Source organism: Camelus bactrianus, chromosome X (genome assembly GCF_048773025.1).
Source record: "Camelus bactrianus isolate YW-2024 breed Bactrian camel chromosome X, ASM4877302v1, whole genome shotgun sequence".
Lineage (NCBI taxonomy): Eukaryota > Metazoa > Chordata > Mammalia > Artiodactyla > Camelidae > Camelus > Camelus bactrianus.
In genome coordinates this window covers 83,872,063-83,895,028 of record NC_133575.1, presented here as the reverse complement: position 1 = coordinate 83,895,028, position 22,966 = coordinate 83,872,063, and the positions used below count along the sequence as shown (strand labels likewise).

General features: G+C 47.2%; 2 protein-coding genes across 8 annotated transcripts in view; one reads left to right on the top strand and one right to left on the bottom strand.

The window, feature by feature from the left end:
- Positions 1-2,675, top strand: part of ATG4A (autophagy related 4A cysteine peptidase) — a 52,975-nt gene extending 50,300 nt beyond the window's left edge. For 5 of the 6 annotated variants that reach the window (XM_010946104.3, XM_074359541.1, XM_074359542.1 and 2 more), the window contains 3 exons: positions 2-58; positions 1,476-1,584; positions 2,136-2,675. In XM_010946104.3, coding sequence (XP_010944406.1) covers positions 2-58; positions 1,476-1,584; positions 2,136-2,206 — 237 coding nt within the window. In that variant the 3' untranslated portion in view covers positions 2,207-2,675. The remainder of the gene's footprint in view (position 1; positions 59-1,475; positions 1,585-2,135) is intronic. The other variant, XM_074359540.1, reaches the window with a different exon arrangement.
- A 3,126-nt stretch (positions 2,676-5,801) lies between these two features.
- COL4A6 (collagen type IV alpha 6 chain) overlaps positions 5,802-22,966 on the bottom strand; it is a 264,443-nt gene continuing 247,278 nt past the window's right edge. For both annotated transcript variants that reach the window (XM_010946102.3, XM_074359539.1), the window contains 17 exons: positions 22,502-22,645; positions 21,933-22,058; positions 21,312-21,493; positions 19,389-19,452; positions 18,797-18,871; positions 18,168-18,275; positions 17,967-18,074; positions 17,500-17,571; positions 17,055-17,180; positions 13,212-13,328; positions 12,722-12,883; positions 12,434-12,532; positions 11,032-11,178; positions 10,210-10,326; positions 9,157-9,348; positions 8,168-8,454; positions 5,802-7,433 (listed from right to left, as the gene is read on the bottom strand). In XM_010946102.3, coding sequence (XP_010944404.2) covers positions 7,173-7,433; positions 8,168-8,454; positions 9,157-9,348; positions 10,210-10,326; positions 11,032-11,178; positions 12,434-12,532; positions 12,722-12,883; positions 13,212-13,328; positions 17,055-17,180; positions 17,500-17,571; positions 17,967-18,074; positions 18,168-18,275; positions 18,797-18,871; positions 19,389-19,452; positions 21,312-21,493; positions 21,933-22,058; positions 22,502-22,645 — 2,387 coding nt within the window. In that variant the 3' untranslated portion in view covers positions 5,802-7,172. The remainder of the gene's footprint in view (positions 7,434-8,167; positions 8,455-9,156; positions 9,349-10,209; positions 10,327-11,031; positions 11,179-12,433; positions 12,533-12,721; positions 12,884-13,211; positions 13,329-17,054; positions 17,181-17,499; positions 17,572-17,966; positions 18,075-18,167; positions 18,276-18,796; positions 18,872-19,388; positions 19,453-21,311; positions 21,494-21,932; positions 22,059-22,501; positions 22,646-22,966) is intronic.

Sequence of the window (22,966 nt, the reverse complement as noted above, 5' to 3'; positions counted from 1 at the left end):
GGGATTTTTCTGCAAAGAAGAAAAAGACTTTGATAGCTGGTGTAGCCTTGTTCAGAAGGTAAAGATGTATGTTTTTCTTAGTCTTAAAAAACAGACATTATTCAGTATAATTCTTTTCCAAGACAACTTTTCATAGTAACATAAACCTAGCCTGACACTACTTTATTGCAAGAGAAAGAAAATAAGACGTGGGGAACTGCACCTAACTTTGCAGGAACCAAAACAATGTCTGGTTTGTAATTTGCTTAGTATGTCCAGTGAGCAATATTCTTAGCTACTAAATGTTTCTTCTCATTAAGCCTATGAATCAATGAAATATTCAACTAATATTGCACCATTTTAACCTAAAAATGCCAAGTTTATGTAACTCAGCCTAAATTCTTCCTTATTCTGTTTATAACACAGAGCTGGTTCAAGAAACGAAACTACTTTTCTATTTGTTTAGTGGTCCATTGGCAGTTTAATGGATTCCATTATGGTTTTAAGGGGCTTGCCTTTCTATTAACTGTCTTATTTATATAAAATATAGGCATACTCCACCTTAAAGGAAACACAATTTGCAGAAATCTGTGTAAATACAAAAGCAAGGTATTCTTTCTTTTTAGCATTTTATGTCAAAGGGTGTTTATCGTTTTGTTGGCTCACAATCTTTGTATGTGCCTCCCTCATCCTTTACTTCTAACACATGCCAAATATGTGGAAGACACTGATAAATGCTTAGTGAAAGAAGGAAGGGCGATCATAGGGAGTAGCGTACAGAGCCCTGGATGGGGTGGCAGGAGACATGATGTTCTCCTATCTGCAAAGCAAAGAGGCTGTAGAGATGGGAGCCCAGAGCCTCTTGTAAGGCGGTAAGATTTTTCTTCACAAGTGAACACATAGTTAACACTGAAGTCCCCATCTGAATCTGAAACCCAGTGAATAATTAGCTGAGAGATAACGGAGAATTATATTCTAAAGGCAATACGTACATTTCAGAATGCAGCAAAGTTGGATTTAGATCTCATTTCAAGTTAGAATGAAACTTTTCTGATAAGACGATGCCGTTTAAATTAGGACATACGCCATATAAGTGTTGGACTAAAACTGAAACCATGCCAGTACATAACCAATACTCTTTTGGGGCAGATTTGATTACCCAGGATTTCTTAGGAGCCAACACTTCAGGAACATCTCACCCCTAAATTGAGTTGGTCCCGTGCAACTGCCATATGACCTGAACCTCATAATGGAGCGTGGGCAGCAAGTACTGGCCTTCCATCAGATATTCTCTCCAGTGTCCTTCCTTTGTGGCCAGCAGTATGGAGAATTGAAGAGGCCTGGGTCTTCAGATGGGTCAGGTAGAGGATGGGTGTATTTGCTAGGCCAGTGCTTTCACCTTTCAACAACCAGGCCACTCTCTCAGGGTTTGAGGTGCCAGTTGGACAGAAGTGTTGTGACTCTGCAGTGCTTAACAACTGTTTCTGTCTCCTCAGGAAATTCTAAAGGAAAACTTAAGGATGTTTGAATTAGTTCAGAAACATCCATCACACTGGCCTCCCTTTGTTCCTCCAGCCAAGCCAGAAGTGACAACCACGGGGGCAGGTAAGCTGTTGTTCAGGGGCTCTCTGGGCAGCAAACCCAAGGACAGCAGTTGCTTTATGAGACAAGCAATTGAGGGTCGTGTTGTCCGGGGAATGTAAAATTTCTACTCAGATGGACTGATCAAGGAGTGGTGCTTCTGATTATTTCAATCTTCTGATAAACTGATTTGACCAATTTCAAAGAATGATAATAGAAGAAAATGAGGTCTGTGCAAAAGTGCCGTGCAAAATCAAAGTGACTCGAATTTTTTTTTCATGGCCTGATTCAGAGAGCAAATCAGAAGCAATGGATAATTCAAAAGGTCCCTCAAAGGTCTTCCAGAGCCTCATCTTCATCACTGTGAATAGGACTATGTAACAAATCCGGTTATTTTGATTCTTCATAGAGAATTGCTAATACTTGGCAGTGGTCCTACCTGTTAGCCTCCTCTACACAAGCTTTTCTGTAGCAAAGCAATTAAAAAATGCATGGTCTTAACTAGCAAGTAATGTACTGATTGCTTGAACCGAAGTGTCCAGCTTTTCTTCTTTCTCATTTCTGTATTCTGATAGAATTCATTGACTCTACTGAACAACTAGAGGAGTTTGACCTGGAGGAAGATTTCGAGATCCTGAGCATATAGGATAGTGGGAACTCAGCTTGGAGATCTGTCTTCCATCTGGCACCAGATGAACATGAACTCATCACATACAACTTTTCTAGTCAGCAAGTGCCTGGTATATGCCAACAGCATACAAACTCTACAGCAATCATGACTGAGCCAATCACCGTTTCTCAGAAAAAGCCAAATAAATGAACAGTAATACCCCTTTCTCCAGAAAGACCTAGAACAATCATGGAATCTAGGAGGAGAAAGATTAGGAGTCGTCTCTTGCTTCCCAGCTTCTTACATGGCCATGGCGAGTCTTCCGCTACTGAAATGAGGAGTGGATGTCTGGGAGACAGACAGCAACTCCCACCTTGCTTCCAGCACCTGCAGACCAGAGGTGGTGACCCTGTGCTTCTTCACCCTTTCAGGTGTGACCTCTTTGGGCTAAATACTAAGAAGCAATCTGTTGTCTTGCTCTAATAATAAAGTGATAATCACTGCATCAGGGAGGAAAAGTTCTTAAGTTATTTGAATATGTATTTAAATAATTATAATTAATATCAAAGCCTGTCAAAGAAATTACATCAGATGTGCACTTAGTGATCTCCCTCCTGTTTGAGGGAACCTTACTATTTGATGGGTCACTGTCCCCATTCTTACTGATAGTTTTGTCAAATGTCACCCTGTCCTTAAATCAAATCATGATCACTTAAATCAGGGGTCAGCAGGAAACGTTTTAGGCTCTGCAGGCCATGTACCTGCTGTCACAGCTACTCATCTCTGCTGGTGAAGCCTCAGAACAGCCACAGACAGAGTGCACGCAAATGAGCCTGGCTGTAATCCAATAAAACTTTATTTACAAAAACAGATGGGGGGCTGGCTTTGGCCCATAGGCTATAGTTTATCAGCCACTGACTTAAATTGCGGATTTTTGTTTGGGAAATTAAAAAGTTGTTTAAGTGAGACTCCATTTTGGTTGACAGTCATAATTGGGAAGAATTATTTATGTGGTGACATTTAATTTGTGCATCAGGTACAATTCCAAACCATTTCAGGACTAGCCACATACTAAATTTTAAAGCACATATTCATCAAATAGGCTTTGCTAACCACTCTCGCCCTCAAGGCCCAGCAGTATCTTCCAGTTTTCCTCTCCTTGATTTCTTAACCCATGTGCATTTCACCTCCATCCTCAACCAAGTCCCCAGGAAGGCCAGCAAGCGTGGTTTGAAAGCTAGCACCAAACCAAGGTGGGTTTTTTTTTCTTTTGTGTATGTGGGTATATGTGAACACTTGTTTCCTTAGATTCCATTTTTTCTTTTTTTTCCAGTAGGTAATATATTCCAGTGGTTCAGAATTTGAAAGGTATTCAGGGAAATCTCCCTCCCTCCCACAGGTCAGTCCTTTTCCCTGAACACTCCCAATGTTAACAATTTATTCATCCTTCCAGAGGATATATTTTATACATACACAAATACATACACCTATATCTTAGATTTTTTATTGAAGTATATAGTTGACTTACAATATTGTGTTAGTTTCTGGTATACAGTATAGTGATTCAGTTTTATATATATATATAAATATATATATATATATTTATATATATATATATATATATTCTTTTTCATTATAAGTTATTACAAGGTATTGAATATAGTTCCCTGTGCTATACAGTAGGACCTTGTTGTTTATCTATTTTATATATAGTAGTTAGTATCTGCAAATCTCGAACTCCCAATTTATCCCTCCCCCCACTTTCCCTTTTGATAACCGTAAATTTGTTTTCTATGTCTGTGAGTCAGTTTCTGTTTTGTAAATAAGCTCATTTGTATCATTTTTTTAGATTCCACATATAAGTGACATCATATGATATTTGTCTTTCTCTGTCTGACTTACTCCACTTAGTATGATAATTTCTAGGTCCTCCCCATGTTGCTGCAAATGGCATTATTTCCTTCTTTTTATGGCTGAGTAGCAGTCCATTGTATATACATACCACAACTTCTTTATCCAGTCTTCTGTCGATGGACATTTAGGTTGTTTCCATGTCTTGACTATTGTACATAGTGCTGCTATGAACATTGGGGTGCATGTATTTTTTTGAACTAGAGTTTTCTCCAGATATATGCCCAGGAGTGGGATTGCTAGATCATATGGTAGCTATTTTTATTTTTTTATGGAATCTCCATACTGTTTTCCATAATGGTTGCACCAAATTACATTCCTATCAACAGTGTAGGAGGGTTCCCTTTTCTCCACACCCTTTCCAGCATTTATCATTTGTGGACTTTTGAATGATGGCCATTCTGACTGGTGTGAGATGATACCTCACTGTAGTTTTGATTTGCATTTCTCTGTTAATTGGCAATATTGAGCATCTTTTCATGTGCCTCTTGGCTATCTCTATGTCTTCTTTGGAGAAATGTCTATTTAGGTCTTCTGCCCATTTTTTGATTGGGTTTTTTTTTGTTATTGAGTTGTATGTGCTGTTTATATTTTCTGGAAATTAAGCCCTTGTCAGTTGTGCCCTTTGCAAATATTTTCTCCGAGTCTGTAGGTTGTCTTTTTGTTTTATTTATGGTTTCCTTTGCTATGCAAAAGCTTATCCATTTAATTAGGTCCAATTTTTTAATTTTTGCTTTTATTTCTATTGCCTAGGAAACCTACGAAAACATTGCTAAGATTAACGTCAGAGAATGTTTTGCCTATGTTCTCTTCTGGATTTATGGTGTCCTGTCTTATGTTTAAATCTTCAAGCCATTTTGAGTTTATTTTTGTGTATGGTGTGAGGGAGTGTTCTAGCTTCATTGCTTTACATGGTGCTGTCCAGTTTTCCCAACACCACTTGCCGAAGAGACTGTTTTTTCTCCATTGTATATTCTTGCCTCCTTTGTCAAAGATTAATTGACCGTAGGTGTGTGGGTTTATTTCTGGGCTCTCTATTCTGTTCCACTGATCCATATGTCTGTTTTCGCATCATTTTGATTACTGCAGCTTTGTAGTTTTATCCGAAGTCTGAGAGAGTTATGCCTCCAGCTTCTTTCTTTTCCTTCAGTATTGCTTTGGCAATTCTGGGTCTTTTGTGATTCCATGTAACTTTTAGGATTGTTCTAGTTCTGTGGAAAATGTCCTAGGTAATTTGATAGGGATTGCATTAAATCTGTAGATTGCCTTGGGCAGTATGGCCATTTTAACAATATTAATTATTCCAATCCGAAAGCATGGGATATCTTTCCATTTCTTTAAATCATCTTTAATTTCCTGTAGGTTTGATTTTGATGACTATAAAATTTCTCTGCTTCTGATTTATCTGTAAATGACCCTGAGGCCCCAGAAGTATGGGAAGTCCTTTCTTGAACTCTAGCATGTGATGGGGCTAAAAACAGTTGTAGGCTTATCTTGAAACAGGTTGTGGATTTGTTGCCTGGTGCAAGGCATTTTCAACCCTTGACTTTAATTGTATTTTTCCACGCCTCAGTGTTTTGTTATAAAGCTCGACTTGCAGTAACAGGAACCTCCAGGGCTCTGAGGGGGGACTCATGAAGATGGACTTCAGTGAGAAGGGGACTTCAGTGAGATGGACTTTAGGAAAGTTTTCATCAAACAATGTCAAATGAGTCAAATGTTCATGTTGAATTCCTTTTATTTGTGATGTACAAAGCTGACACCATGCTTGTTACTCAGGAAGTGAAGGTAACAATAGTTCAGATTATACTGATTACGCTTTGTCTGTTTTGGCACAGTTTACATAATATTTAAGGAAACAGAATCACCTGAAAGGAACTGCCTCAGGTCAACAGAGCTAAGTGTTCTGGGAAACTGATAAGTAATGGAAATGGTTAAAATAAATCCCCCGAAACAGAATACAGTATACTTTATAGTTAACTCAGGCTTGCTCTAGGCCTGCTAACTGCTAAAGAGAGGCGTGTGCTAGATTTTTATGAGGTTTTAAACACATAAAAATGTATTAAAATGATTTAACAGGCTACCTATGAAAGGGCAATTGGATGGACATTTTAATGGAAAGTCTCTCATAGCCTCAAAATGCAAAGGAAGCAACACTGCACCTTTGATTTGCCACATCTGGATGGCATTTGGAATAAACAGGGGCTTCTGAGAAATTGGGACAAGGGATTTACCTTTTCATTCCTGGAGTCAAAAGCAAAATTCCCACCTCCTTACCCATCCTCCTCTCTATCCCTGGCCCGGGAGAAAGAGCTGCGGATCTCATGTCCCTTTCTGGGTCTCGGGCCACCTTTGGTGCATCCTCTGCTCTGCTCTGAACCAGGCCAAGTTGGCTGCCTCTGGCTGGGGAGGGAGCCGGCAAGGAGAAAGTGATCTGTCTACGGCCATATGAGGTTCATGAGCCTTCCAGCCTCCCTAAGCAATATGGGGCCCAGTCATGCTCACTCTCGAAGGAGGCAGAGCTCACCCCAGGCTACTGACTGGCACCTCGTTCCAGCTCTGCTGCCTGCCTAGACACAGTGAGTCTCCGTGAAGAGTGAGAGCTTGCCCTGTGCAGGCTTGAGCCATCCATGAATGTTTAGCCAGAGAAATTTATTTTCATGTGGAAACACTGGCTTCTAGTTTAAGCCAAATGATATGCAGTGACCTTGGACATCAAGAAATGACTTATTAGCTATCATAAAGAGCTTTCTGATCAAGGCAGTGAGGAAAGCTAGCTTCCTAAGAAAGTGGCGGCCCATTAGGTCTTTCTGAGGTAGCCATGAATAGTCATGCAAGTAACCGAACCAAACAGTAGCACCGGGTTGACTGAAATAGATGGGACAGCAGATCTGAGCAGGGTGGGCTCACCCATGGGGTCTGAGGGTTGGGGTGACCAGGGTCCAGCAGTCCAGCCCAAGTGAGACTCCAATGCACAACTTGACAGACGGGCAGAAGAGCTTAGGCCTTTCTTCTTCAGACCGTTCAGGTTTGTGAGGTGACCCGTTGTGTAGGGGAGGGGAGGGCAAGGGGCAGAGTGGCAGATGCCACCCTACACGCTTTTCATACACACCTGGCAGCGGCTGACCCGGGTGTGGAGCTGCCCGGCTTTTAGCGTCTCAGATACAGGCTCCTCCCCAAACTGCTGCCTCTCCTCCACTGTTGTCAGCCAGAAGCTGTACTTGTTGGCAAAGTAGTGGCAGGTGCCCCGGACACCACTGCACTCGATGAAAGGTGTGGCCCGGAAATCCTCTAGGCAGGAGCCAGGGGAGACCAGGGACTGGCCGCCACCCTCGGCGCCAGCAGCCGTGTGCTGAAACAGACAGGGGGTGCTGTGAGCTGCACCCCCAGGGCCGCCCCAGCTCTGGTCCCTTGGCTCAGCCCCCTCGTCTAGCCAGCAGACCAAAAGCTGTGTTTTAGGACAGGGTAGGGGGTGAGGAGAGGAGGAGGAGGGGCGCTCATCCTCCCTTGTCGCAGCCTCAGGGCCGGGAGTGCCCTCTTCAAGTTCCCCAGTGCCCTCCTAACCCACTGCTCAGGGGATGCGGCTGCATCTCAGCCAGCATTTTCCAAACTGCTGTTGTCCCACCAAGTTCCGAGGTGTGTTGGGTGCCCCCTGCACATTTCCACTGACAAATAATCTGAGACAGGCTGAATTAAGGAAAATCCAACAGGTTTCAGAATGCAGTTCTTCTCAGAGCCCTCTGTGTGCACCAAGCCCTTGGCGGTGTGCCCCAGAGAAGGGAGCGTGCAGGCGACATGCCACAAAGTGCTTAGACCCTGGGCCCCGCCCACTGCAGATGCAGACATAGCTCTTACTCTGAAGTTACCTTCCCTAGAACTTTTACTTTCATTCTGTACCACACCCTTTAGGGTGACATTTAGTGTTTGTCACCCGCCGAGTACAAACGGGCCTTGTATGTGGCCTAATGTCCTGGCCCCCTTGCTTCACAGGGCTCCCTCAGCACGTGATTTGATTTCAGGATTTCCCTCCCAGTGCGTCCTGCCCTTGGCTTTTACACTGGGGGTGGGGGCGGTGCAGGGCCTTACCATGAGGAAGGAGTACCCGATCCAGAGGCTGCGCCAGCCCAGGGGGCACTGCGGGATGGTGATGTCCTGACTGTGCACAGCGATGGCTTGCGAGGGCGCCTCACACACACAGCAGCGGCTGATGTACTGGGGAATCTGCGTCTGGCCGACGGGCATCATGGGGATGGGGGCGGTGGTGGAGAGCCAGTAGGATTTATCGTTGCGCCGGGCGTAGTGGCACACTTCGTTGATGTTGCAGTAGATGAAGGGCATGGTACTGAAGCGAGGCAGGCAGGAGCCGGCAAACCCTGGAAGGAGAGAAGGTGGGCAGGGACAGGTAAGGTCTGGCTGAGGGGCGGGACTGGGATTGTCCCCGGTGCCACCAGGACTAGACTAGGTGGAGGTTTGGGTTCATGTCCAATTGCTTGTCCCAGAGCAAGGATGCCTCTCCTTCCAATCCTGGACCGCTGTCCACACATTGAAGTCTGTTGATCAAATCCTATTTTCAATGAATCAGGGAAGTGGCCAATGAAAAGAATCTTTTTAGAAACTGAATGATGACTCCCTAATTAATCTGCTTTGTAAAACCAGCGTTTAATAGAGTGAGTCTGCGGATCAGAGTCAACACACCTGTAGGTAATTCAATTAATTCTTGGGTAATTGTTGCCCGTGTGTCATATTATTACTACTAATTGCTGATGTTTAATAGATACTTAATATGTGCCAAATGTTGTTCTAAACATTTTGCATTGGAAATCCTTACTCCACCCTATGAGACAAGTACTAGAATTAGCCTTGTTCCATTGAGGAAGTGGAAGCTTTGGTTGAATAAGGTGGCCAGAGTACGCAGCTAGTAAGTGGCAGACCCAGGGTTTGAATCCAGCACTGGTGCTCATAACCCTCTACCCAACAGTGGGCCCTCCAAGGGCTGGGAGGAGCGAGGAGTGTTGCTCATGGTCCTTGTGGGGACAGATGGCCAGGGCTGGCTGGCTGCCTGAGCGGGTACCTACCCAGATCCTGGTTGTGGGCTTTCTCCTGCCCCTCCACGAACAGCAGGCTGTAACCCACCCATAGCTGGCTCATCCCGGTGGGACACAGAGGCACCTGTTCCGACTGGCTGTGCTTCACCAAGGTGTAGCCCACTCTCACACTCTGCCCAGGCATTCCAGCCCTCCCGAAGGGGCCCTGCTTCCCTGGAGCTCCTGAGAGGGAGAGAGTGGAAAATGGGTGAGCCAGGTGCAGCCAATAACAGCAGCTACTCACTTGTGCCAGGTGTTGAGCTCAGTGCCTCATGTATAAGCGTTAGCTCCCTCGATCCTGACGGCAACCTCATCACCCCAATTTGTGGATAACGAAACTGAGGCTCAGAGGTCCCACATCTCATCCGTGATGGAGCTAGAACGCCAACTCAGATGTATGCAGCTACAGCGTCCTGTTTTGAAAAGCACACGGTCCGGCTTCCCTCCCACAGCTACCTGGCCTTGGGTTCTCTACGAGGGGATGAGGGGGATACTTCTTGGGCCAGTGCTGCAGGCTCTCATAGGAGATAACCAAGGGCCTGCCAAATCAGAGGCAGCGAATGCAGAGTTGGGATTAGCAGGGCAAAACCACACCCTCGTCTCCCGCACCAGGCCTCAGGACAACTGATCTGCCATGACATAGAAAACCGGAGGTAAGTAGCAGAATCACCGTATCTTATCTCAAAATTTCTTATCCTTTGAACCATCCCCCTTCCATCCATGTCAGAATCCTTGGGTCGAAGAGGGGAGGTGCAGGGCAGTGGGGGCACACTATAGTGGAGAGTCATAATTCTTAAGAGTTGGAAGAGAACCCAGAACACTATTTGGTACAGTCCCTGGCCTTCCAGAATATAGGACTCTAACCCTTTACAGGCTCAGAATGGAGTGCGGAGTGAATGGATTAGAGCCCAGTTTTCCAGCCTCCTGGTAGAGTAGAACTTTACCACCAAGTTTCCTAATTCTAAGATTTGCGATTCTGATTCACCCCCCGAGCCTCAAACCCTCATGGAAGCCCTTGTGCCCTCAATGTTGCCATTGCCAGACCTTCAAATCCTGGAGGGCCTTGCAGTCCAGGGAGACCAGGATCACCAAGAGCCCCAGGTGGGCCAGGGAGTCCACTGGGGCCATCTTTACCAGGGATACCAGGTAAACCTTTGGAGCCTGCAAGGAGAGAAAGTCCACAGTGAGGTACTCAATGTGGAGGGTCTGGAGGAGCCCTCCCTAGAGAAAGGGGACTCGTGTGTCATGCCCAGGACTCACCAGGAGAGGGCACACTGGCCATCACCTTAGAGTACCTGCTCAGCTCAGGGCTGAGCCTCTTGGGCTGGTCCTTAGTTCATGTCCTGGCAGCTCAGCCCGGGGACCCGACTCTGAACTTAGCCTTTCGAGCCCCTTCACGTCCCATTCCCTCTCCCTTCCTCTCATCCTCCCAGCAACACTGGGAAGGATACAGGGCAACTGCTGGCATCCCATGCCTGAAATGAGGACACCGAGGCCCAGCGAGACAGCTAACTTACTCTGGTTGGGGCAAAACTGGGATGAGAAGCTGGGTTTCCTGTCCCCCAGCCCAGGGCTTTCTCCATTGCTCTTCATCCCCCATCACACTCCCTCCTTCCCGCAGCAGCACGTTAGTGAGGGACAAGCTGTCTGGATTAGCCAGTGGGCTCTGCCCACACATTCCCTGAAGCCAAATACAACTGCTGGCCCTCCTTCCTGGCAGCAAGCTTGGAGCTTTGGGAAGGAGCTGAGGAAACGCTGGACGAAGGTGCCGCCGTGGAGCTGGGGTTCCCAGCCAGTTGCTTCAGCCTGTCAGCTGAGGCTGTCTCAGCTTCCTGAAGAGTCCCTTCTCTCTATCACCCTCCTCACCTTGTAGGCCTACAGGACCCTGAACCCCAGGATCCCCTGGGAGCCCAGGGATGCCATCGATGCCTGGTAGGCCCATGGGTCCAGGAGGAACCTGGATGGCTTCTGCAATTGGTGTTTGTCCAGGAGCACCTGGGGAGCCGGAAAAGCCTGTGGGCAGGTGGGAGAAATGGAAATGTCAGGCAGAGGCAGTGAAGGTGGCCACGGTGGGTCCCTGGAGGTTCAGTCTGCATCACAGCCTAGGACCCCAAACCCAGCCAGCTGGCTAACAGAAGCCCAACAAGCCAATTTGCTTATTAATTCATTGAAAAAGTATTTCTTGAGTGCCTACTATGTGCCAGGCCCTGGTAAATCAGGGGATGGAGGGGTAAGACCTTTATGAGATGGTGATAAAGGTGAAAAAATGCATAACCTGACAAAAATCATTAATCTTAGTGCACATTGTAAAATGTACTCTGAAGGAAATGGACAGTGCAGTGACAGAGCAGAGGGCGCAGCGGGGTGGAGGACTTGCTTTAAAGAGAGTGATCAGTGGCCTCTTACAAGCAGTGACAGTTAAGCTGAGCCTGTTAAAGCATGAGGAGGAGCTGGAGGTGGGGGATTATTATTCCAGGAAGTAGAACTAGCTTGTGCAAAGGTCCTGGGGCCAGCCAGGGTGTGGTGTTTTTGGATAACTGAAAGAGGCCAGTGTGACTAAAGCACAGTGAGCAGCAGCAGAGGGGAAGGGCTGGTGATGAGGATGAATTGGGAGGCATCACATAGGGCTTCATGGCCATAGGTTGTTTATTCCTATGCCATGGGAAGCTAGTGGATGCCATCTGTTTTTATAAGAGCTCTCTAACCATTGTGTGGAGAAATGATTGTGGGGGGAGGTGCATAATGGAAGCAGGGAGAGCAGTTCGCAGGTCACTGGAATGATTCACGTGAGAAATGCTGGTGGTCTGCACCTGGGCAGTGGAGGTGGAGGTGGAGGTGATGAGATGGGAGTGGAAGTGAGGCCCGTTGAGAAGACATACCCCTCACGGCTTTCTGACAGACTGGATGTGTGCGAGTGAGGGGAGTGGTGATAAAGGATGGAAAGGATGGTTTTTCATTTCCGGATTGAGCAAATGGGTGAGTGGTGAGCTGAGTGCAAGCCCAGGGCCCACTCCTGCAGAAAGAACTCAGGGAGGAGCTATCAGTGGCAGGAGCCACGGTGGCAAAGCAGCAATGGCCTTCAGTCCTGGGAGCTGATGGAGGCAGAGGTATGGCCAAGGGGGACACACTCCCTCCCTGGAGGACCTGGATCCAGATGCTTCAGGCATCCAGGCTTTCTTGGCAGGGTAAGCAGTGACTCTGGAAGGAACGTTACCCCCAGCCCCCTCCCTCAAGCTCAGGATCAGCCCGGCACATGCTCTCAACTCACCTCTTGGCCCTGCCTTCCCCTTCATCCCTGGAAATCCTGGGTCTCCAGGTGGCCCAACCTTGCCTGGAATCCCCATGAAGCCAGGCTCACCTCTCATGCCTGGCAAAGTCCAAAGGAAAGCAAGTCAGGGCCTGGCACGGTGGTGCTGGTGGCAGCAGTGGTTGAAAGGAGGCAGAGGTGAGGGCGGGAAGAGCATTATCAGCAGGCTTCTCTTCACAGGGCTGCAGGGAGCGGCCATCTCTGACTGTGCAGTGGGAAGGGGCCCAGTAGCCAGCCACATAGTCATACCTTTCAGTCCTAGCTCTCCAGGGAGGCCGGAGAAACCTGGAATTCCTTGGTCTCCTTTGGGGCCTTGAGGGCCAGGAATTCCAGGGAGGCCAAGGTCTCCGGGGTCACCTTGATCCGAGGATGGACCTGGGGGCCCTGGGGGGCCCGGGGGCCCTGGGCGGCCTGGGGATAAGATCAGAAGAGGGATGAGGGCAGAGGGGAGAGGAAGCAGCCACTGATGAAGGCCTCGGGACTGCTCAGAAGCCAAAGCCCATTCCCAGGGCAGTTAATGTTCCCTCGCCTTCTGTGGGGCCCCAGTGCCCAGACCTTCCCAAACCTTTTTAGCAAATGCAGCCCACCCTAGCCTCCTGCATCTCTGCCGGGGGAGGGTTGTGAGGCCACATGGCCCATGCGTGTCCAGCAATGGGGATGTGGCAGGACTGTAGACAGGACCTCCCCAAACTCCAGACAAAAGGTGATGGCCAGCCCTCCTGGGGCATCCTGTCTTTACCTCGTTCTCCATCTAGGCCTGGTCGCCCAGGATCTCCAGGCTGTCCTGCTATGACTGAGGGCAAGGAGAGGCCTGGGGCCCCGGGGGGACCAGCGGGGCCCTGGAGCCCTGGGAAACCTGCAAAGAATAGATAAAGGGGGCTGCAGTGGTTTTGTGTGCCCAAGAGAGGGCCAGGTGCTCTCAGAGAAAATGCAGGTTCACACAGAGAAAATGGAAGCCCTAAGGTGGGAGCCAGACCAGCCAAGGCCAGCAGAGGGCTCTTCTTTCTCCCTTTTTCTTCCCTTCCCAGCCAGCGGGCCAGCAGGGCTGACAGGGGCTCAGAGACTCCCTGCTGGCAGCAAGTGCTGCCTTTAATCTAGAGAGAGCTTCGGAAAGTTCTAGCTCCCCAGCCTCACTGGTAATGGAAATATTTTAGACAGATTTCCCCCAAGTCAGGAAGAAAAGAAAGTAGAACTACAGCACCTGGAATTGAAGTTTCCTAAAGTGTTAAAGCTATTGTCCCTGTCGCACAGCGTTTCATTAAGTTATCCGGTTATGTCTGCTGCTGCTGACACGGAGATGGGGCACAGGCCCTGACCAGTCAGAACAGACACTGGCTGGAGCAGAATGGAGGTGGCAAGGGCGCCGTGCCTCCCGGTGGCTCCTACGGCTGACTTCTGGGTCTTCCAGGCAAGCTGGAAAACACTCAGAGATAATTCATGATATTAGCTGAATGCTTGCTTAATTGTTTAAACCCCTTCCCTCTTTTTGGCCAAAGAGAACAGCCACCTAGTAGAGTACATACAGAATATTCATTTGCTCAGATTTTCACACCTCTTTACGTGGTTTCTGTTTGAGGAATGATTTCTACTATGTTCAAAACCAAAAATTTCACCTGGTGACAGATTTATTTAATATGCACACGTCAAATACATAGATGGTAATCTTGATCGGAAAACACATCAGAGCCATATATACAAAGGTAGAAATCCAGTTTATTCTTGTAACATGGAAGAAATGTATTTATTACTTTGCTATATTCTAGATGATATTCAAATGAAGGAGAATAGATTCAAATTGGTTGTTAAACTGTTCTGGTGGTTGAGATTATTTGTGCCAAGAAAATCCCAAAATATGCATGCTGAATTCTATTTTTCTGAAAAGAAAAGCTTAAAGTATCCATGTCGAATTTCTCATATTACACTAATAAATAGTAACTCCATGAAAACTTGTAAAGAAAGATGGTAGATTGGTTAATTTAGGTGTTTTTAACAGCTCATTAATTGAATATAGATATAAAGGAGGCGATATAGAGGAGGAAAAAATAAAATCCAAGAAAAGGCTCCAATTATTATGTCTGGAAAAGAAACAAAGTAAAAACAAAAAGAAAAACTAGTTGCAAAGCCACATGGTGCTACTTTTAGCACTGTCAGTTTTATCTTTATGAATCTTTGAAGTATTTTTTCTTTTTCACAAAGGTAATAATCTGAAAAGAAAGGCATATTGTATTTTTTCCTGAAAATATAGCTCCATATATATGTCTGTGTATATGTGTATATATATATATATATATATATATATATATATATCTCCTGAAATTATTGCAAAACCAATAAAAAAAGACACCACATATAGTAGAGTAAGTGTGGGCAGCACACAGATTATAAAAAGTCCGTTCCCATGGCAATTTTTGGAGCCTCCTCTTTTTATATGTTTCTTAATTTTTTAATTATACCAATATATCATTAAACCTGAAATAAAGATACTACTGACCTCAGGTAGCGAAAAAAAAAAAGCTCAAGTATTTCTTTGATTAAGAATAAGACACTTTAAATGATCACATGAAAATGCAAGACGGCATATTTTCCCTACTAATTCCAGTGTCAGAGCCTTAAAAGAAAACCCCGAAATATACAAATACAACCTCTAAATATTTAGTGCAGATATGAAAATGAGTGGCATATTTTAAAGTTATTTAGATAAAGGTATTATAGGGACAGGGGTTGCTCTGGGAAGTTTTCTTAGGGGTAGCTCTTCATTTTATATTGATTTTTATGATCAAATCAAAGAGTAGAGTCCTGTGGTGGGGTATGGTATTTGCTGTATTCTTTTAAAACATATTATTTTAATTAGATATTGAGAATAGAAGAATATTTATAAATCACATGTAAAAAATAATCCAGATACAATGAATATCTGTGTTCCAACCACCCAATTTAAGAAAAAAGGTAGCGTGACCATTGAATTTCTTTGCACGCCCTTCAGATTCTGCCACCTTCCTTCCTTCCCAGAGGCAACCACTCCTGAATTTTGTCTTCATCGTTCACTGTTCATCCCACTTTGACTGTGTGTATTTGTATCCCCAAACAATATATTTGCTGAAATCATACCCAATGTATTCCTCTGTGACTTCATTTTTACCCCTTCAACATTATGTGCCTGAACCGCATCCATCTTGACAGGTGCTGTTTACTGCATTTGTAATTGTGATTTTATTACCTCAGATAGCCAGAGGCAATGAATAAGTTCATGACCAGGAATTCATAGTCAAGGTTTAAAAACAGAAAAGGCAACCTGTCTATGCTTCCACCCGGGTCCCTGCTTCTCTGTCTCCTGCAAGAGAAGCCACACAATCTCCCTACAGGCTCAGACCTGGGTGGAACCCTCACTCCAGAGAAGCTGCTGGCTTTCAGAAAAGCACAGGTTGGTCCAGACAAAGGAAAGAGTAAACACAGAGACAGCAGCTGCCCTAATATAAAATGCAGCTGGAAATGAATTAATGTATGAATATAGTTCCTGGGAAACCTACGTGCATTACACAAACATGCAGATGCACATATAAAATGATGTGGTGCTCCTCACAGGCCACACGTCAGGCCCCAGGACTATGAGGAACAGAATATTTTGCAAACGTGATTTCCCCCAGGGAACATGCGATGACAGAACGGCCAGTGTTTCTTGACCCACTACTATGTGCCTTGCACTGTGCTAAGTACTTTCCTATACATGCCTCACTCCTCTCTGATTCCTCACCAAACCTATGGGGTAGATTGTCTTTGTCATATTTTACAGAAAAAGAAAACTAAGGGTTCCTTTAGGATGAAGGGGCAAGCGCCTTCCTCGTTGAAGATCGTGTAGCTCGTGAGAAGGAGAGCTGGAATTTGATTCCAGCAGTCAGACTTCAGAGCCCATACTCTCAGCCGTGATGCTACACTAAATTCATTTCCTGTTCTACATGGTGTGGGATGTCTGTGCATCTCCAGAGCATTCCTAAGGAGAGTTAGAGAATGAGAATTCATTCTCACTATTTGAGAGGTGGGGCAAGGGGGGCTCAGAAACGGACTTCACACAACGTGATGAGTCAGGGGCCGAGATTAAAGCGAAACCTGATTGCTAGTAAACACAGCAAATCCTAATTGAGTGCTTGCTGTGTGCCTGTCCTTGGGATACATTTATCCTCTTAGTCTTGGGCTTCTTCCAGCAGCCACACTGTCTTCCCAGGACCCTAGGAGTGCCATCTGCACTGGGCACTGAGCAACTTCTGGTAAACCTCTAAGTGGACAAGTCCAGTCCCTCAGGACCATTAAACCCAGGCTCTGGCAAAGTGAGAAAAAGAGGCCCTGAGGTTAACAAGGGAGAGCGGGAGGGAATTTGGAGGCTAGAGGGGACTCACTGAACTGCCCCCTAATGCCCCTCCTCAGCAAAGCCCTAGGTATGGTCTGCCCTCTCTTTGTCAGTAGTCAGTGCTACTGGGCTCTGAGATCCCCAGAGACATGAAGACACACACAGATCATCCCTGTGAGCCACATGGCCCTGATGAACCCCAACCCTGGCTCCAGCCAAGCCCGACTTGGGCTCACTTACCTTGGCTACCTTTTTGTCCTCTCACGCCTGGCTTTCCTGGGGCTCCAATGCCAATTCCTGGAGAACCTTTTTCCCCTTTGAGGCCAGGAAGGCCAGCTGGCCCAGGCACACCGGTTATACTAGGTCCTAGGAGGAGACACAGAGAGATGTGTGGACAGAACTGAGTGTGGGTGAGGCCCTCAGGCCTAGCTCACTTGCTAGGGGCCTGCCTGACAGACACCAGAGGCAGAGGACTGATAGGACAGGAAGGAAAGCTCATTTAGGTAGAAGGACGAACCCCATCCTCCTTCCTCCCCACATCAAGGGACCCCAGATTTGAGGCTGGTGAGGAGATCTGGGAGTCTAAGGATATGGGTTACATCATGGTCAAGAACTCAAGGCCAGCCCCTGCCAGGCTTCTGGAAGAGCTGCTGCTTTCCTCCTTGCCTTTGAGGATCTTGCTTACCTGGAGTTCCATGGGTCCCCTTGGTTCCTGGAAGCCCATTCAGCCCATGTAAACCAGGAAGTCCCGGGAAACCTGAGGGGAAAGTTATCCGAAATGGCTCCAGCAATGCTGAATCATGAAGGATCAGCAAAAGGTCCTGCCTCGAAGGGCATTGTAAAGGTCATGGTCTTTCTTGAGGCATTATTTAATGCCGTAAGGGAGACTGGACTACTGGTAACCTCCACCCTCCACCCTGAGTCTTCCTGGCTCTTATCAGAGACCAATATAGCTTTCAGAGCAGGGTGGTAGGTAGTATCTTCAAGAAGAACTCAGAGTGGCAATGCCAAGGCCCTGAGTTGCCAGCTCCAACAGACTTGCTGCCTGATCTCCAAGTCAGGGAAAGGCTACATATGCCAGGGCAACGATCTTCCTTGCTAACTCTGCTCTCCATGGATCTGTCTGCTCCCAAATACACCCAAATACAATACCTTTGGTTCCTACTAGGCCAGGCGGTCCCAGGGGCCCGGTTGCCCCTGGGTGGCCCGGAGAACCCGGAAGCCCTGAATTTCCTCTCATGCCTGTGATCCCAGGGAGTCCTACAAGTGGAAACAAGGCAGAAGTTTAGAACAGGTCATGGCTTGAAACTCATCCCAACCTTTTCTGAATAAAGTTGTCAGGTGTCATGGTACCTGGGGAGCCAGGAAGGCCAACGTCTCCAGAAATACCAACTTTCCCAGCTTCACCTTTGTTTCCTGGGAAACCCACATCACCAGCTGGTCCGTCTTTTCCTTTTGCACCTACAAAATCAAGAAAAATGCTGAGTGATCAGGCCGCATTTCAGGCAGTGTGTTCCTCCACGGGAGAGGGGGAGTCTGGGAGCAGGAAGGTGACAGGTGACACCACTTTGAGCTGCCATGGGAGCTGGATCCAGTGAAGAAACTCTGAAAGGCATTGTGGCAGCTGTCTTCACACCTGAAAGGTGCTGCCCAATTGAAAAGTAAATCAACTGTTCTGAGTGTTCCCAGAAGCAAGAGCAATGGGTGGAACTGTTGGAGGAGTTTAGGTAACTTTATAAACTACGGGGGTGGCTGCCATTATCTTAAAGGTCTTAGACTTATCCCATAGGTCTATGAGTCTTGAAGGAAAAGGAGGCTGTTTTACTTGAAAAAAGTGTTGGCTGTCTGTGAGTGGATATATGTAGGAATTTTTCTGCACTGGATAGAAGTTGCAGAACTTGGGGCTGGCCTCCAAAATTCTTTCCAATCCTCCATTTTGAGGAGTCTGTGAGACACCTGAGACAAAAGTACAGCAGTTTTACCTTTGAAACCAGACTCCCCAGGTTGTCCCTTGGGTCCTGGGCTACCAGAAATTCCAAGTGTCTGGCCTTGATCTCCTGGGGATAACAAGATATTGTTCAAGTGGTCAGGAGAAGGTATAGCTCAATTTGCAGCAAAGAGATCTTTTGAAGAAAAAAAAATCTTTTCAGATTCAATATAGCCAGAGAAACTCGTAAAAGGTTATGCTTTTATGCACCTATGAAGTGCTGGGATGCTACCAGGCTACTGGCATGAAATGCTACTATACGTAGCATAGGTCCATTGGGAAACACATCACTAGGCTCAGTGTGGGCAGAGAAGATAGAGGAGCCCTAAAATATATCATCAGAAAGAGAGACTGTCTAGAGCCAAGCTTCTCCTCTGCGACTGGGTCTGGAAGGCAGGTGGGTCAAACTACTGTGGTCACAAATCTTTGAGGAACAAAGACAGCCAGCCAAGCTGGTTCATCCAAAAGGAGAAATGTAAATCAACTCACTTTCTTTAAACACAAAATCTCCCCCAAGGAGAGCCCTGGGCCTGCTGGAAATCCACCACACTCTGGAAAAACTCATTAAAGGGAAAAATGCTCCTTACCTTTTAAACCCGGGAGACCAGATGCTCCTGGGAGCCCGGGAGCTCCACTGAGACCCTGTGAACCCTTCAAAACAATGCGGGAATCGGTATTTCTGCCCAGTGCTGAGGGCTTCCCACCCCACCTTCTCCCTCCCTTCTCCAAGCCACTGCTTGAGAGATGTCTGTCGCATACTCTGTGGCAGGGGTGGACTGGCAGGGGGACATCCTGCAGAGGGGAAAATGATGAGCAAGGGGCGGCAATGCATATTTAGGGCTTAGAGGGGTGGGATTTGATCTGCAGATGAATCCTGTTTTGTCATTTATACCTTCCCAATGCCTATCCAAATTGGACTCTTGGTAAATCAAGGTGTGGATGTTCTAGCAAGTCTCTTAGAAAATACAGAATGTAACAGACAGCCAGGCATGTGATCTGCTCGGCATACAGTTGGCCATCACCGCCCATGCCAAAGCTCTGGAACCATTATGCACAAGAAAAAGTGTGGCCTCACCACAAGGGGCTAGCCCTCTGCCACAGGTTCCGTGAGGAACACCCACTCTTTCTGCCGCCAGGTAGCAGGCTGTATGTGTGCAGGTACTGGAATCTGGATTGGGGCTAATGCTACCATGGTTTTCACAAGAAAAACTGCCTTCACTGGCTAATGTTCAACGAACTATCTGAATCCAGAAGGCGAGCGTGTCTGCTGTCATCGGTACTTTTCTTCCCACGGCATCTGGTATGGTTTGGATTTGTTTGAGATGTACCCAGTAAAGACATATGCTCCCTAGTGCATTGGGTGGGAGTCTGAGTTCTGAGCTGGGTCACTGTACTCACTGAACCACTCCCCAGGACACCTCCCTGCTTTCGCTTGATGTTTTCTGTGCATCACCCCTATATCTACTGATTCTGAGCCACTGCTCATGCTGAGATCCACTCCCAGAATGCCTTCCCGCTTTGATTCCATCCCTCCTAGTGTGTGAGTAGTAGGCTGAGAATTCTTTCTTTTGCAGTTGCTTCAGGTGTGTGTGTGTGTGTGTGTGTGTGTGTGTGTGTGTGTGTGTGTGTTTATTTTCCACCAGATAGACTGACACTTTGAAAGGACAGGAACTTTGCCTGCAGGGAGCACAGATGTCCTGTGATCTAGTTCATTTAGTCCCCTCAATACTACTACTATGATTGCTCCTATTCATTCAGAGCCTACCACGTGCCAGATATAATGCTAAGTGCTTTACACATATTATCTCACTTAATCCTCGCTACTGTTAGAAGAAGGTTTGAATATTATTCCCATTTTTAATAATGAGAGAAGCAAGGCTCCAGCGAGTTGAGTAGTATACACAAAACCACAGCTAATGAGTGATGGAGCGGAGATTCAAACCCAAGTCTGTCTCACTGCTAAGCCTCCTCTACCAATCTGCCTTTTAAGAATCCAGAGAAACTGGCTCTGGTTCTTTGCCAGTTGTTGCCTCTTGTGGAGGCAACAAAGACCTTTCTGAAATCAAAACATCATGAAGTCTATACTGAATTCTGATGACATGCCAAACTCAACATGGGATGCTGGCAGTGGGATGCAGACAAAAAAGCATGCAAGGAAGTTCTTGTTCTCCAGTCTTAACAATCTCATCTAGGCAATCAGACCCACACGGATGCAACTAGGATCAGTGAAAGCAGTGGGAAGTGTAGGGTACCAAACGCGTCGGAGCTCAAGGACTCCTGGAGGGGCGGGCAGGTAGGTATTCGGCTATTGTGAGGAGGATGCTCTGTTGGGGAGACAGCATAAACAAAAGCCCAGAGGAGGGGCTGTTCAGGAGAGGGTGGGAAGACCTGTCAGACTCCAGGAGAGGCTAGGTCCGGAGGGAGCCAGGGGAGCGGGCTGGGATGAGAAAGTTCTGTCTGTTCTGGAGGCCATCCCTTGGTGTGGAAACAAAGGGTCTGGGTACACTTACACTCTCTCCTGGTATTCCTGGGAAACCTGTGATTCCGGGGGACCCCTTCAGGCCGGGTAAGCCTCGTAGTCCTGCGGAGCCAGGGAAGCCTGGTCTCCCACTAAGTCCCTTGATGATGCTGGGAAAGCCAGGAGCTCCAGGCAAGCCTGGTGGCCCGGGGCGGCCAGCCTCTCCTTTGTCACCTGGGAAAGAAGCAAACAGCTTGGGAAGATTCTGGGCGAGAGAAAAGCTGCTTCCCAAGGTGCAGGAGCCCTGGTCACAGGCAGGCAAGGTACAAGCTTGGGGACCGTTAGTTTAGGGGGTGGAGGTGGGGGTGAGAGGTGGTGCCTTCTGGAAAGCCGCTCATTGCCCCTGCCCCACTATCTGCCGGGCTTTTCCAGCGGTACAGCCACCTGTGGTTCAAAAACCCAGTCCCACCATGGCAATTAAAACTGGCCATCTCACAGTCCAGGCACCCCTCAGGCCCAGGGAAGGCAGCCTCTGTAGACCCCCAACTGCCACCCACATGGCTGCTCTGGGGGGGAGGGTCTTGTACTGTGGGGCCTCTTCTCGGGAAGGAAGTCAAGTTTGGTTGTAAAACCTGTCTTGGGTGTTTCTCCTGCCCATTCCAAGCCCCCGCACCTCTGGGCCCAGGAAATCCGATGGATCCGACTGAGCCCTGAGAACCTTTGTCTCCCTTGAAGAGGAGGTTCAGCATCGGAGGTCTTGGACTGGGTATCCCGACTGGCCCTCGGTCGCCTCTGTCTCCTGCAGGGATGGAGGTCATGAGACCCGTGTGAGAGGGAGCTTAGACACAGGGTCAGGCATGGGCTGACCTTTCATATCAGCTCTTCCCAAGCTGCCCCAGGCCCCCTTTCTGGGCTCTTCCAGCTTCTTCCCTGCCCATTTGCCTAACTTTGCATTTATGTAAATATCCTCTCCTTCAACAAGCCTGAGGTCCACCAGCAGCTTTAGACCCTACTCAAAACCCTCCTTCACTGAGCATCTGGGTATGTGTGTCAAGGCCTCTAACATGTGGTGGTAACTCAGAAGTCACGAGTTCTTTTGGTTTAAAAGGACTTCATTCAGAAACCCCAAATCTTCTGATCTAGCGCAGGGTTGGTACAAGCCACATGAATGACAAACCTGATAAACAAAATGTACCTTGAGAAGCATGAGTGGCAATTCTAGAATTCAGTTCCCCAGCTCACCTTTTTCACCAGGGCTACCAGCCCATCCAGATGGTCCCACTCGGCCAGCTGACCCAGGAATTCCCTTTAACCCGCTTGCACCAGGAATACCAGGGAGACCTGGAATCCCTGGAAAACCTATCAGTCCAATGGACCCCTTCTCCCCTGTTGAGAAACAAGAACTTCTATCATTATCCCTGTTTGACATACCAGGAAATAGAAGCTCAGAGAGGTTCATTAACTCAGCCAAAGTCACACAGCTAGGAAGTGGCAGAGAAGGGATTCAAACCCATGTTTCTCTAACTCCAAAGCCCAAGTTCTTAGTCAGTACCCATTACGCTACTTTCCTAAACAGGGACATGGCACTAAGCACCAGAAAGTAAAGAAGAGACATGTGCCCCTTTTATGATGGGCCAAGTCAGAGCTCATGTGTGGCACAGGAAAAAAAAAGAAGAAAGCCTAGGGCCAGGAGGCAGGGAGATGAGC